Below are 14,383 nucleotides of genomic sequence, written 5' to 3'. Positions count from 1 at the left end.
CCTTGCCGTATGGGATGTCTAGTTGTTGCAGAGACCCGCTGATAAACTGAAGAACGCAAAAGAAACTTCGACTTTGAGATCCGTCACATCAACACGCTAAGTCTAGACGAGCCTGCAGACCCTCTTGCATGCGGGGCTCGCCCTGATCACGAGAATGACCCACGAGCATTGCCCGCTCACAATCCACGATACCCTCTCGCCCTTCAACGGTCCTATGGCGCAACGGTAGCGCGTTCGACTCCAGATCGAAAGGTAAGTTACACCCCGGGGTTTCGATCCCCTCATGACACCCTCATCATGGTGATAGGTTGCTGACAGCGCTCAGGTTATCTGTTCAAATCAGGTTGGGATCATTCAGTCATTCTCTTTTTGGCCTTGCTTTTGACTTTGTCGCAGATGCGGCATAGCTCTGCGGTGAAGATGCTTTACAAACGCATCAGCTGGTGTTGCCGAGAGCTTAAATCAGAGTCTGGGGGAATTTCACGATGTCGAAAACAGAATCATCTCCGATGCCAAGTAAACTGTTGTCTTGTCTACCTTATTCCTGCCTCACAAGGCGGGGTTGAACACGCGGCACCGGCTCCGCATCCTCATGCAGGCGCACAACGGCCGCTCGCCGCCCGAGAGCAGCCCTGCGGGCAAGTCGCGTTTGGACGGAACTGCCAGCTGAAGAACCCGTCCGTCTCATTCGTCAAGACACCACCAAGGAAGCCGGTCTCACTGGAGAGGCTGGAAGACTGGTTGAAGATCTCTTTTGAAGAGACAGTGATCTGACCCCAGCCCATGTCGACGAGGGCATCGATGCTGGTACCATACACGTACTCCTTGAACCCAGCCCAGCGGATTGCCGACGCACACATGGGGCAGCTCTCGGCGTTGGTGTAGAGCGTCAGATCACCGAACGCGAGAAGAGCATCTGCGGGCGTCATGTTGTAACGTCCCTGAGGATCCGTGAAGATGGCCGAACAGTTGTTGATCGCTACCATCTCGCCTGCTACTAGTCAGCATTGTTCTCTCACGGCAGTTGCAATAACATGTTGCTCTGCATACCATGAAGCGTCGGGTTGCCTGAGCCCTGGTTGTTGTTCGCGCCAGTACAGACCAGCTCCCCCAGGCCACCGGCCGTGTGGTTCACAACAACAGCCCCAAAGGCCGCGAACGGGCAGGGGTTCGGCAATGCGAGGTTTGCCTGCCGCATCCAGTACGCGCGGGTCGAGGCATCAACCCCATCGTCCGTCGTCCACGTTGTCCACTCCTGGGGAAGACACTGCGGGAGGGCGGCGGGCATAGGGACCTGCGGCTTCGAGTTGCCGCAGGTGCTGCAGGTGTGCTTCTGCTGCTGTTCGCAGCATCGCCCTACCGACGACAGCAGCAGCAGCAACAGCCTGAGCCTTGTGGAGAGAAGGCGCATGTTTCACGTGGTCCTGTGAGGCGGGAAGCTGCGACGCGAAGCTCAGGAAACAGCCAAATGCGGCTTCGGAGGTGACCTGTTTGGGGATAGCGGTTGTACCACGGGCGGGAGTGGCGAAACTCGGGTCAATGCTGGTGCATCTTTCCGCTGTCAAAGCTGGTGGTGATGGTGGTTCACGGAGGACGCAGCATTCGGCGGTATTTGTATCTCCTAGGAGTGTTGGACAAGAATTCTGGTGAGAATTGGTGGAGATTGAATGAGGCGTTCATGGCTGCAGCTGAAGCGTCATGGAATGTCGGTGTCTACGTTGCATTTGGATCCCCGCATGTGATAAGAACCTTGCAATCTTTGAGATAAGCGTCATGAGAGTGGGACGGTAAACGAGGCTATCTATCCTTCTCTCCGAAGATCAGATAGGAGAAGTTGTCGGTGCGATGGCCGAGTGCAAAGCTGCATTAGGATTCAAGAGCCGATCAAGAACCGGGTTGACCCCGGAGCGCCCCGGACTGCTCTCGGCGCGAAGGCGGGGCCCGGCGCCGGTTCCTTGACAAACCTCCGACGGGGCGGCATTGCCTCAAACGAGCAGCACATAGTCTGAAATGGACTTGTAAGCTATGCAGATAAACTCAAACACATTTGGTATCTATGATAGTACAATGAGACTGTTTTACAAGGATCATATGTCGCCGCAGCGTGATCTCCCGCAATGAGAACATCGCGATGGTTGTGGGTGCTCCCCCGTCGTAATTGCTTGACCGTAGTACTCCACCTCAGTTTGTTCAGGATGCTCAGGAATGTCAGGAAGCTCCTCATCAAAATTCCTGTCTTTTCTTTCCAACATTTCAATATTGAGTCTGTAATTCGTCTTTCCAACGGCGTACGGATTTTCGCCAGATATTCCGTAGGGGTTCGTCGACCTCCATGATAGATCGTATGGTTGAGGTGGTGACATGGGGTCCTCCAAAACCTTAGGCTTAGATCCGCCGTAAGCGTACATATCTCGATATTTTGTCGGAGAAATTTCGTCGGTCTTTGATGGGGGCCCCCCGATGTGATCACGCACGTAGTTGTCGCTGAACTGCGGCGGGCTGGTGCTCCTGCCAAACTTTTGATATCGCCCCATCTTGTATGATTTGTCGTCGGTCCCGACCGAAGAGGATCCCACGCTGTCTTTCGACGGCTTTGGCGAGGACCACTTGAAGAGCTTGAAGTTGGGAAACCACTTCTCCACGAGGTTGCGGATCATGGGCAGGCACGCGCAGACGATGACGACACCAAGCTCGATAGTTGTCCACCAAACCACCGGAACGTAGTCCCACGTCGGGTCGATCGAGTTACCGAATACCGCGAGAACTTGGAGACGGATGATGGTCGATATGAAGCCGACAGAGCCGAGAAGGAAGATCACAGCGACGGAGATTTTCTTGTTCTTGTTCATTTGCAAGCCCGGCAGCATTGCTATCGGCAGGGCGAGTATGATGAGGTCCTGAAGAATGGCGAGAGCTGAGTTGGCATACGCCAGTTGGTTAATGTCGAGACAGCCACCGGTGTGAATGTCTTTGTTCCAAAAGAGTTCAATCGGATGGCACGAGAAGATGGTCAGAAATCCGATAATGACCTGTCCGAGCACAAGGAATGCAATCAAAGAGTAGGCCGCCATCCGAAACCTGGGTACCGTAAATATGCGGAGGTAGAACGTGACCAGAGATAGTTTCGCGAACAGAAGCACGAAGACGTAAACGATCTCGGCGGCATATAACAATTGCAATATTTTCGTCAGTTGTCCGGACTGCAGGTCGTAAAGATGTGTCCCGAATCCCATCGTAGCCACTGGACACTGTCAGCGCCTAAGTATATAAATTCCAACCGGGGAACTTACTTATGATCACAAGAGAGAACGGCGCAATTGCAATTACCTGATATTTTCGTCAGCTCGTGATTCTCAAGCTCGTTAGCCCTGTTTCGACTTACAATGGCAGCGACAATCAAAGCATCATCTGTGCTCCATATCTTTGCAAAACTCTTTGCGATAAGTCGTAGGCCGATGGCAATGAGTGCGGTAACGTAGACTGTGACCAGAATGGCCAGCATCTTCGTGGTCTGGGATTCGTGCGGCAAGTTACATTGCCTGGCTTGAAGCTTTGCCAGATCTGGACCCTGTTAGCTTGTAAGACCCCTCGACACTGAGCATCATCATCATACCTAATGAGTCCTGCATAGTGCAATTCGCGATCAAGCAGCTCGCGGCGAGCTGGCCAAGCTGCGAACTAGCACATGAACAAGTCGTATTCGTCAGGTCACAGCCCGAGCCGGTGATGGACTGAACCAGACAGTTCAACTCGACGGAATGTTAGTAGTGGTATCGCATATTCGTTCGAGAAATACTCACGCCGCATGTTGAGATATTACTCAGATCTGGTAGCTGTCGCGACACCAGCCGGTGCTCAACAATATGAAAGCCTTGTCCGTTCGCCCCGACGATACCCAACATCGAAAGCGCAAACAATATCCATCCCAGGCCATTACAGGCCGTCGACGATGTGGAGAGCCGCATATCGACCGGTATTGATCTGCTATCGCCACTCGCTCACCACTCCATGTAACCAAAGAGTCCAAAGAGAGTGGGCCCCCTTGGCTGCGTGCTCGAAGTTCGTGCGGGCAGGGGAGCTAATGTCGCCAAGTCGCCGCTCCGGGCGGCATGTAACTTATTTCCCCGGAAGTTGGAAAGGATCGAAACCTAACGCCGTAGATTGAATTAAGGATGTTGACGAGCAGAGACCTAAGAATGCATCATGAGTGGGGAGGGTAAGTCGTTATCAACCCTTCCCCCGGACACCCGTTCGCCTTCGAGCCTTGACACGTCAAGGATAACTGGTCTTGCTTCAGATGCCAGATGGGCTGCATACTGGTGGGCACTAACGGAAGGGGACACCGACAGGGAAGGACAAAGCTCCTCTCTCTCTCACTCTGCTCTCCTCTACACCTTCAGCAAACGTATTCATCCAGGTTTTGGGGGTGTGGAAGTTATGGGATGAGATGGGATGGAAACTCGAGAAGCGGTAGATGTGTGTGGGTGATGTGAGCACGAAAGATGCGTGTGCGCTAGTGTGTCTCTGTGCGCACATTGTCGAGATGGTGTGTATGTGATTCGTGCCTCTACACCAAGTTACCATACGAATGACTACCGTTGAGCATCGCCGCATGATAGTTGCCTCGCCACCGCAAGATAGGTAGCCAACGCTCGGCTTGGATGCCGGTACATCGCCAATAGGGGAGTTTAGAGTTCGGACGTGCGATTCTAGCGTGCATGCAGCAACCATGGTGTCGGTTGTCATGTTTCACGGGAACCTGAGCTCTCCCATCTCCCACTGAGCCGATCAGGAGACGAGTTATCCAAGCGAACCGTGCGTGCCCGTCATCTTCATGAATACTTACAACCTGGTGCATAGCTGGACATATTGTGCGTATTGTCTGTGGTTATGGTTGGTACAGCGTCAGGTATGTTGGTCCCGGCCCAGCTTCCCCGCTCGCGATCCTAGTCTCCATCCGGATGCAGCTCCGGGGTGAACGCTGTGATGTTTCACACTTGGTGTTTCGAGACCGGCTTCGAGAAGGGCTGCCAAGCACACCTCGTACTAACTGCCGACCACACAAGCGTCTACGCACACGAGTTAGTGCTGCAGGCAGTATGTAAGCGGGGTCGTTTAGTCTGTGGCTCAAGCAGAAACTCTATTTAGACTCCGCCATCTTCCCGCATTCTTCTTCTAGCTCTTGTCTGTTCTCGACAGCCAACTATCCTCTCAGGAGCCGTTTCTGACGAGCGACGAAACTGACGCATCCCAACGGCATTGGACTGATATTCTTCTTCCCTACTCGAAACCGCGCTGTCAATGTCCGCATGCACTCACTTCCTATTCGCCCTGCTAATCGGGCAAAGGGGTCGATGACAAGCCCGGCTCACCTCCTGCTCAAGCCTTCTGTATGGCCTCCGCTTCACAAACTTGCCAAGACACTCTCCTTCCTCATCACCTGGGCACAAACATCCCGATGAACTCAACTTACGCAATGGTATCCTGAGCAAACTTCAAGACTCCTAGCAGAACCCGGTCTTCATCCCGTTCTCCTAACCTTCTGGAAGCCAAGCCCACTCAACCCGACGATCACAGATCTCATAGTTCGTGGCTTTCGGTGATGTGGGGGCAGAATTTCTTCAACTCCGAGACGATGCTCCATGCAAGCTGCGGAGGCTTCAGCACCGCACATGCTGGGCCGATGAAAGTCCTCGGAGGAACAGTTCCCTTTTCGTGAGCATTTCCGACGGACGTGGCTGCCTCCGGTGTGAATATGCGACAGCATCAATTCTCACATCGCCTTATTTCTGCATATGAACTCTGAATTCTTGTGCGATCTCTGAGAGCTGAGTTCGTGCGCGGGATCTCAGTTTTTACGATGCAACGGTGAATCAAGTCTTTTTCGGTCCTGTCAAAAGTCGTATGTCGCAAAAGGCAGAACAAGAGTATGATCAATGCAAAGAGAGGCTTATTCGCCGAAAGAGTCGAGAATCAGTCGAGACTCACGATGACATGACTTGACGGGTGAATTTCCCGCCCTCCATGCCGCACGGTAAAACCATCGAGCAGAATATCTCCAACCGTTGGCCAAGGCTTCAGGGGCACGGACTATAAATGTTCAGGATGTTCCCCGACAAGACGCAGCCAACTTGATGGCAACTCGGTCATGGGGATCTGAACAAGGTGTGATCGACCCCTTCTTTTCGCGCGACAGCCACTTATACGAAATTCCCTCCCATCCTCCATGTTGAAGATTCAACCAACCATACTGCGTCAAAGACTAGCAGCGATTATTCGGGCATAAAAACTCGTGTTATCAACTCAAAGTCGGGTGATGAACGAAAGTAATTTAGAACCTTGATGACATTAGATGGCTTAGACTTCCCGGCTCCAATGAGCTTGAAGTTCCTTCTGAAATACGAATACATCGCGGAACTCTAGTTACCATTGCTAGCCCCTCGTAGCTTGGCAATCCTGAACTTCGTCTTCTCAATGACCGTCTCCTCATCCCAGATGTGAGTAACACTGGGAGTCTTGTTCACGGTCTGTGCCCATTTGTAAAAGTTAGGGGTCCTCTTCTCCAAGGATGTAAGGAGGCTCGGCGGGAGCAGCTCATGCTGGGAGAATGCGAAGAGTCTTAGGGTGAACGATCCAGTCAAAGCCTGTATCGGTACATTAGCATCTCTCATGTGACCAGAGAGTTCCCGCCTCAGGGAGCGTGCTGTCGGCAAAAGTAGCCCCGAGCTGCAGATCTGTAAAACTCACCTCAGCCAGAGTAGGCTTGTCGCTGCCACCAAAGTAGGGCGCAGCATCCTTCAGGAGAGGCTCAACCTCCTTCGCGATAATTTCGACGAAGCTATTGGCGACGGCGTCAACCTCGGCGGGCGACTTGGCCGTGTACACCTTGAAGATGAGCGGATTGGCCTTGGAGAAGTACGCATCGACGAAGAAGTTGATGCGGGCGCGACGGAGGGCGCCGTCCTTAGAGTTGGATGCCGGCAGCAGGTGCGAAGGGTGGGCGTCGGCGAGGAACTGGGCCACGACGGCTGACTCGGTGATGATCTCGCCGTCGTATGAGAGCGACGGAACCAGGCCGCGGGGGTTGACTTTGAGGTACTCCTCCGTGCGGGGGACGGCGAGATCGATGATTTCCTCTTCGTACGGGAGGCCGAGCTCGATGAGAGCGATGTGCGCACGGTGAGCCCCTGTGTGGTTGGTTGCACTGAATCAGTTCATGATCTTGAGTGTGTGCCACCCCGTCTCGTGGGACGGGTCATGCTTAATTCATCTCACACGAGGGTGTTCAGGTATGTGAATAACGGGCTTGTGCCAAGTGACGAGGATGATAGGAGTTGCTAGTCGACTGGTGGTGTGAAGTTCACATACATGGGCAGCCGTGGTTGGTGTACAGCTTGATCTTGGGCGCGGAGGACATTGCGGGGTCGTTTGTGAGGTGTTTGGAGAGGTTTACGAATCGATGAGCTATGTCGATACTTGGATTTTGGAGCTTTGGCTGGCTGTTGACGAGGTCGATGGTGAGGCAGCGTAGTGTTTTATGTTATCGAAGTTGAGTAACTGATTACCAATGGCTCTATGAGATAAAGATGTTGCACCATTGGAGAATCGATGTCGTGATGGATTTCTTCACGTGAGGGGAAACCCCTCTAGGAAAACCGCGGGGACGCGGGGCCGGCGATTGCGACATGGTAGGCTTGGCTTAGAAATTAGTCGGCGGTCGGTGCTCGATGGGAACCGAGAGGCTCGCCCAATAGCCATAGTTTCTTATCTGTTGGCTACTGCATAGTACAGCTTCCCAAGACACCAAGGCACCCTTGCAGGTGCATTAAAATGTCCACCTACCAAGCCGATGCAGGCGAGGTTTCCCCGAGCGGGACAGACTGGATAAGTAGACTTCCGCCGTTACGGTGGAAATAGTATCCGCATCCGTGCGTCCCGTCTGGAATGGCAGCGGTCTGGACCCTCCGAGTAGGGCTGAGGATCCCTGTAGAGACGACAGCAACCCCAAGATCTCGAGACTTGAGAGTATCGATCTCCATCGAGCCGCAAGCATGTTTTTACACAGCTACTAGGCGTTAGTTGCGGGGCATAGATTGTAAAGACATAGTGGAGGAAATGAAGTGTCAAGACACGGACCCAGACTCTTGACGAGCAACCACAGGATGAGAAGTTCTCTACTGTTACTCACAGAAATTAAAGGCTTCTTACTAACGACCATTCGTCATGAGTTCAAACATTATTAAGGAGATGTCGTCGAACTTTGGTCAGCGCTAGTGTTGTGGCTCATAAGTACCTTAGACATCAGCTTGCAATCTCACTCATCTAAAGAGTGGGTAAAAATGATATCAGGTGTCTAACAAAGACTATCAAAACGAGATTGCGAATAAATCACCACCATATCAGAATTTCCAGTCTAGCAGCATCGAGACAATAACATTGATACACAACTATCAAGATACAAGGCACGAAGAGACAGTTTGCTGTCGCTCCAGACGTTACAACCGGAAAGGAAATCCATAAATCAAAAATCAAAACCAAGATCCACCTTCCAAAGTCCAACCCCAAATCAACCCTTTCTCAGGTCACCTACGCAACTTCCTTCATCAGCACCTAAGCAACCGGCAACAAGCATCTGACTTTGGGATAGTAGACAAGCTGAGGCAACCCGCCACAAGTCTTCGGACCGTTAGACTGCTCATCCTTGATACAGTCAAACGAACCAATCCCATCGCAGACGAAAGTTCCCGCACCGTCCTTCTTCTCGTTATACCTACACTGCTTTCGGCCAGAAACTTCCACCCCGGAATCAGCCTCAAAAGTAGGAGGCCACGATAAGTTGTCGGAGGTTTTTGTGTCGCCCGAATCTTCCAAAAGCGGAAGTACTGTGTCAATGGCCTTCAGGCCAATCCTCTTGTCGTCGCACTCTTTGCGGCTTGCGTCGTCCGCTTTCTTCAGGAACATGACCCAGGAGCCTCTCGAGTTAGGAACTTGGCCCGGTTCGGACGGGGTAGCCTTTTCCAATGCAAATTCGATCAAAACCTGCTCGGTGGGCTTCGGCGGCGGAGGCTTGTTTGACGTTGTCGACTTCGGTGGAGGCGGAGCCGTCGTGCTTTCCTTGACAGCCGGTGACGATGTGGTCTTCGCGGGCTCCGGCGACGAAGTAAGAGTTTCCATAGGTCTAGTTGTCGTCGGAACAGTCGTCGGAACAGAAGCAGGCAGGCTCGTCTGTTGAGAGGGCTCCGACGAAGTACCACCGGGAGTCGCTGATCGGATCGGGCAGGCCTGTCGCTTGGCTGCAGCTCCGCCAGCAGCTTGGCCTTGAAAGATTTGGTTGCTCGCAGGATCCCAGCTGGCAGTGCGCCCTTCCAGCGGTCTTCCTTCGACCCACATTCGCCAGCTGGCCTTGCCAGTGCAGTCGGGAGCTGGTTGGTACTGAATGAGCAATTTACCGCGTGATTCCGTGATTTCTACGTCGAGCAACTGTTGAGGTGTACCTCGAGTTTTGGGGGCATAGTCAATGACGTCTACTCTCACTTGCGTCGAGGTTGTCGAGAAAGTTTTGTACAAGTCGTCGTGTATCTGCGCAATCCTTGGGCCGTACAAAATCCCTCCTGCATTGTAGTTGGGATCTAGGCGGGCTTCATCCGGCGTAGACTGCGTAGGACGTTCGCGTGGTGTGAAGATGAAAACCTGAATCGGCAAATTGCTGTCGGCCGGCGTGCCGTCGCCGAAGATGATACCGCGGTTCCCGGCATCCGGTTTGTCTTTGAGGTCATCCATTCCCCACTCTCTATATTCGGTCAATATGTTTGTGCTTCCGACTCCTGAATGGAGATCCCTGATGGCTCTGAGGGTGAAGTCATTCTCGATGTGGCTGGTGAAAGCCTTCTCCCAGATATGGCTCGCCCACGCACCTCTCTGAGACAATACCACAACAGAAGTGCAACCGTAAAGCCCATGGACAGACAGGGCTGCTACTTTGTCATCGAAAGAGACCCAGTTGTGACTAGTCACGTGGTCACCGTGCTTAAAAGTAGTAAGTTTAACCTCCTTGGCGTCGTAAGGGGGTTGCATTTGGACAATCTCCCAGGTCTCCCCAGCCATGAATGCGTCTTGATTACCTTCATAATCACTCGGGTCGGGCCAGACGCCTTGCTCAGGGTCGCCGCGCTCTTGGAGTTCACGAGGCGCTAGCTCACGACTTCTCTTCTTCGATGCCGCGCAAACCGCGTCACCGCAGGTTGACGGGTTACACAACCACTCTGTCGGGGTGCTCAGCTCCGACGTGGAGGTGGTTGCTGAGTTTTGGCCGGAACAGCCAGTGACTGTGGTAAACGCGGCTGTTGAGCACCCGAGAGTCTTTGTTGGGCTACCATCCGTTGGCGATTCTGCTATCACCATCAGTGAGATTGATCATTGGATGTACTCAGGAGCAAGCCACTGACCTTTCGTCACAGAGCAGAATACGCTCTCGTGTGTCGCAGTAATAGTGGTGGTACATGACGAAGAAGTGGATGTAGTGGAGGACTGCGAGTCTGATTTCTGATCCTCATTGTTGTCCCCGTCTTTTCCGTCAGTATCTGAGGACGGAGGACAACTGCCAATGTTCAAGCCGAAGAGCTGGATGCAGAACTCCGGCACGCTGATGGCGATGTTTGGAGGGAATGACAAGTAGCAGCCAAAACATATCCGGGGCGGGCCGGAGAAGGGAATAATCACTATTGACAGGAATCAGCTAATGTTGGTTTTGACTTTGACTGACCATTGGTTACGTACCTGGAACTATCGTGGGTTGATCACTTCCGGGCGATGTTGTTGTGATGTACGTCGGTGTTGTGTAAGTCACATCGGCGAGGGTTTGGAACACTGCAAGCTCTGGAATCTTGGTGAGGGTTGGTGCCGTATCTGTCGTGAGAGGGGTTTCGAGTCCGGTGCTGCTGTGAATCGGGGTCGACACAGTGGGAGTTGCAGCTGTGTGTGGCACTCCCGTTGGTGTTGTCGATAGCGGAGCTCCACCAGCCCCAACATTAGCTGCCGCGCTTGAGATATCTGCTGCCACTTCTTCCGAACCAGATCGAACTACTATGGTGGCAGAGTCGATTTGTGACGGGTCAGTTGCGACGAGACCTGTGCCAAGACCGCGGAGAATGTCAAGCAGCCTGCACATAAGGAAGCTTAAGTTCTGCGCCAGGCCGCTCTCCTCCGAGGACATAGCTGTGCAGGTTGTTTCGATGACTCCTCCTGGAATATTATTGGTAAGGCCGCCAACAATCGAGACGAGAGGCTGGACAGCTTTGATGGCTTCCGATGCCCGCGGTTGCTCTGGTTGAGTGATCCAGGCGGTGACAGTCGATAGAGCGATTGAGACATCTGATGAGATAGAAGATACGCTCGACCTAACCTCTGGAGCAGAAGGATCAAGCTTGGTGGGCAATGAGGCCGGGAGGGTTATAGGAGACGTGAGAGGCCCTCCATTGATAATGACGACTTCTTTGGTGACACCGTCATGGACTGTGGTACTTGTCGTCAAGGCTGGTTGCGCAACAACAGAACTATCCCAGGCGGCAGTGGTTTCCACCGGGGTGGAGGGCGGGCCGGTCTCTCCAGCGTTGGGCTAAACCTCGTCAGCTCCTGAGCGTGCAGCAGAACAATAGAATCAGACACCGCCTTCGGAGAGCATTACCGTTGTAGTGATGTGAGTCGGGACGCCGGTTGATGGACCGCAGAGTCCCAGCTCTTTCTGGTGCAAGAACTGGCAAGTTACAGCCTCATTTGCCGCAACTTGTCGAATGACATTACTGTGATGGTCGTTTCTGAGTGCAGCATTGCCGACAACTAGCAGCCAAGCCACAGAGTTAACAGTGTAGAGCAACATTACTGCTGCAAAGTCTATGCAAATTGATTCAAAGATGGATAACACAATGTTGAACTTGAGATGTCTTCTGGCAGCGAGACGAAACAGACAGTAGGAGGCCTTCTTGCGCCCTTTTAAATCCTTTTCCTGGCCCTGTGAATTGTCACATCACCTAATCTCGAATATCCTTTTTCTCGTTTCTCTCGATTTATCCTCCAAAGAATCACCGACTGGCGCTCGGTTTCATGTTGGTTGGATGAGTTGGTTGGGTGAAGAATGGCATCCCACTAGATGGGGGATATTGGGGGCACCGGCCACTCGACGGCCAAGCCAACGAGGTCATTCTTAGGTACATGTATGGGCCAGTTAGGAATATGCCTTCTCTATACACTGTTCAAATGTGTCAAATTCCATGTGCGGCCTTCGAGGGAACCGGGTGGTGACTTTCATGCTTGTTCCTGCAGACTGCAGTTACCTGCATGCATCTTGCTGGACTTGCGGCGCCTAAGTTTTGGGGGCCAACAAGCTAGCAAAATCAAGGAAAGGAAACCACGACAATCTTAGTCTGGGGGTTCTTGGGGGTGCTGAACATTTTTTGGGGGCGCCGAGATGAAAATGGGCTCGCTATTTCTTGAATATGACCTGATAATGCAAGCCTGGTGACATTGGGGGTTTTCTTTCACCAATGTCCCAACCAACAGCACCAACAAAACTGTCGATTTGAGGAGTGCAGCATGAAACCAACGGTCCAACGGCATATCAGACCAAAAATGGGACCTTTCTAAATATAACAGCCCGTCCATTTTCTGTAAGTCCATCACGTTGAGTGGGCTATCACGTGTCCTTCCCCGCACCTCTGCTGTTGCCTATCTTCACGACATCGTCTCTCGTTTCCTACTTTGAAAATTACTCGCCGTCCTTGCTTTTCTCTGCATCACTGCTTCAAAATCCTATTCTCCAAACTTGACATCCGAACAGCCCGACTCTACGTTTCCAACAAAGTCATCATGGGTAACAATTTTGTGACGACATACGCGCAGGAAATTGAGCGCATGAAGCAGCGAATCTGTCAGACGAAAGAAGTCAACAGGTTGCGATACCGTATCAACCCTCGACCCGTACATTACGAAGTCGATCCCACGCCACTTTGTCCCGGGGCTCACTTCCCACCTCTCCCCCCGAAGTTACCACGGCCTGAATATACCTCCACGGCGAATCTGATCAATATTGACGACGACGACGAAGTCCACTTCTACGTGGCCTGCGAACAAGGCCTCCTCGACCGCGTAGTCACCTTCATCCGCGAAAACGAAGCTAGCGAGGCAGTCTTGCAGTTCGGCCTCGAACAAGCTTCCTTCGGGAACCAACCGGCCGTTGCCCGGTGTCTGCTCGAGCGCGGCACTCTCCTTCACAACAATGTGTTTGGCCGGGGCGAGTTTGACAGACACTCCAAGTCCAGGTATCCCAGTGATGTCACGATATTTGACAAGTCTGAACCGGCAAAAGACCTCGTACCTCTCATCCAGGTCTACCTCGATTGGGGTTGGCACCCGAACCAGGCTTGGTGCCGCGCGCTCGAAGATGAAGGCCAGACACCGCTCGTGATCAAGGCGTGCCTGCTTAATCGGCCGCTCGTCGAGCTGCTCTTGAAGCACGGGGCGAACCCGGACATTGGAGAGAATTCCCTATTGGCAAATGCAGAGGAGCTGCCTTTAAAGAGCTCAGGGGGGGATGCTGTCAATTTTGCGGCCCAGTTGGGAGACATCTCCCTCGTCGACCTCCTCTTGGCTTCCGGCGCCGAGCCACGGATCACGAAACCGTTCGTCAGCCTCGTCTCTAGCCAAGTGGATACTGAACAGGCCGATTTCGGCCGAGTGCCATTCTCCCAGCGCCGGTCGATGGCTGAACATGTTCTCGTCGCGGGCATCGGCGGTGTCAACGACGTGAAGTGGGTACCGAACCGACACGGTGGCGTTGCGTACCAGGTGGGGAGTGGTTATGACACTACGGCCTTTGCGCACGCTTGCGCGGCGCAGGACTGGGAGTATGCGGAGTGGTTGCTAGAGAAGGGCGCCGACCCTGAGTTGCTTGACGGCCTGGCGCTTAGAAAACAATGGTGGATAGACGGGCTTATTGGACCGAACGATCCCGAGACTGTGAGAAAGCTGGTGGACAAGGTCAAAGGCAAACATCTGGTTGCCCAGTGATCTCGGGCGATTGGGTGTAAGCGGAGGATATTCATCCTGCATAGCCAGGCTAGACGAAGGGTGACTAGGCTTTCATAGTTGTTCAATTGAAGTCATCGTAGCGTATTGCATAAAGATCCTATGAGTAACCCGAATAGCCGCGTAGGTAATGCTGATGCTTGTTAGTATCTTCACCTAATGCTTTGTGTTGAGCAGCGCAATATTGCTCTGCTCAACACAAAGCAGACAACATATCACCAAATATCAACCACGATGTCGAATCTCTCTGAAGTCTGCTTGATGTGTTGCCGCAAGCTGCCGAAAGCTTGGGGCTGCTTTCACA

The 14,383-nt window shown here is 52.8% G+C and overlaps 4 protein-coding genes and 1 non-coding gene across 5 annotated transcripts; 2 read left to right on the top strand and 3 right to left on the bottom strand.

Annotated features, from left to right (window-relative positions):
* The first annotated feature begins 208 nt into the window (after positions 1 to 208).
* COL26b_002361 lies at positions 209 to 292 on the top strand. The gene has a single exon. It is a non-coding gene; the product is annotated as a tRNA-Trp (tRNA).
* A 1,795-nt stretch (positions 293 to 2,087) lies between these two features.
* COL26b_002360 (uncharacterized protein) lies at positions 2,088 to 3,502 on the bottom strand (the record flags this gene model as incomplete). Its single annotated transcript, XM_053175283.1, has 2 exons — positions 2,088 to 3,248; positions 3,383 to 3,502. The coding sequence occupies 2 exons, from the start codon at positions 3,500 to 3,502 to the stop codon at positions 2,088 to 2,090; spliced, it is 1,281 nt and encodes a 426-aa protein (XP_053040903.1).
* A 2,917-nt stretch (positions 3,503 to 6,419) lies between these two features.
* Positions 6,420 to 7,417, bottom strand: COL26b_002359 (uncharacterized protein; the record flags this gene model as incomplete). The annotated part of the gene is made up of 3 exons (XM_053175282.1): positions 6,420 to 6,644; positions 6,748 to 7,187; positions 7,369 to 7,417. The coding sequence occupies 3 exons, from the start codon at positions 7,415 to 7,417 to the stop codon at positions 6,420 to 6,422; spliced, it is 714 nt and encodes a 237-aa protein (XP_053040902.1).
* A 1,193-nt stretch (positions 7,418 to 8,610) lies between these two features.
* COL26b_002358 (uncharacterized protein) lies at positions 8,611 to 10,104 on the bottom strand (the record flags this gene model as incomplete). The annotated part of the gene is made up of 2 exons (XM_053175281.1): positions 8,611 to 9,480; positions 9,535 to 10,104. 2 exons carry the CDS (start codon positions 10,102 to 10,104, stop codon positions 8,611 to 8,613), a joined length of 1,440 nt encoding a protein of 479 aa, XP_053040901.1.
* A 2,757-nt stretch (positions 10,105 to 12,861) lies between these two features.
* Positions 12,862 to 14,061, top strand: COL26b_002357 (uncharacterized protein; the record flags this gene model as incomplete). The annotated part of the gene is made up of 1 exon (XM_053175280.1): positions 12,862 to 14,061. The coding sequence occupies one exon, from the start codon at positions 12,862 to 12,864 to the stop codon at positions 14,059 to 14,061; it is 1,200 nt and encodes a 399-aa protein (XP_053040900.1).
* Between the last annotated feature and the right edge of the window lie 322 nt (positions 14,062 to 14,383).

The sequence above is a fragment of the Colletotrichum chrysophilum genome (assembly GCF_026319265.1).
Source record: "Colletotrichum chrysophilum strain AFK26 chromosome Unknown scaffold_11, whole genome shotgun sequence".
NCBI lineage: Eukaryota > Fungi > Ascomycota > Sordariomycetes > Glomerellales > Glomerellaceae > Colletotrichum > Colletotrichum chrysophilum.
This window is presented reverse-complemented; position numbering and strand designations above follow the sequence as displayed.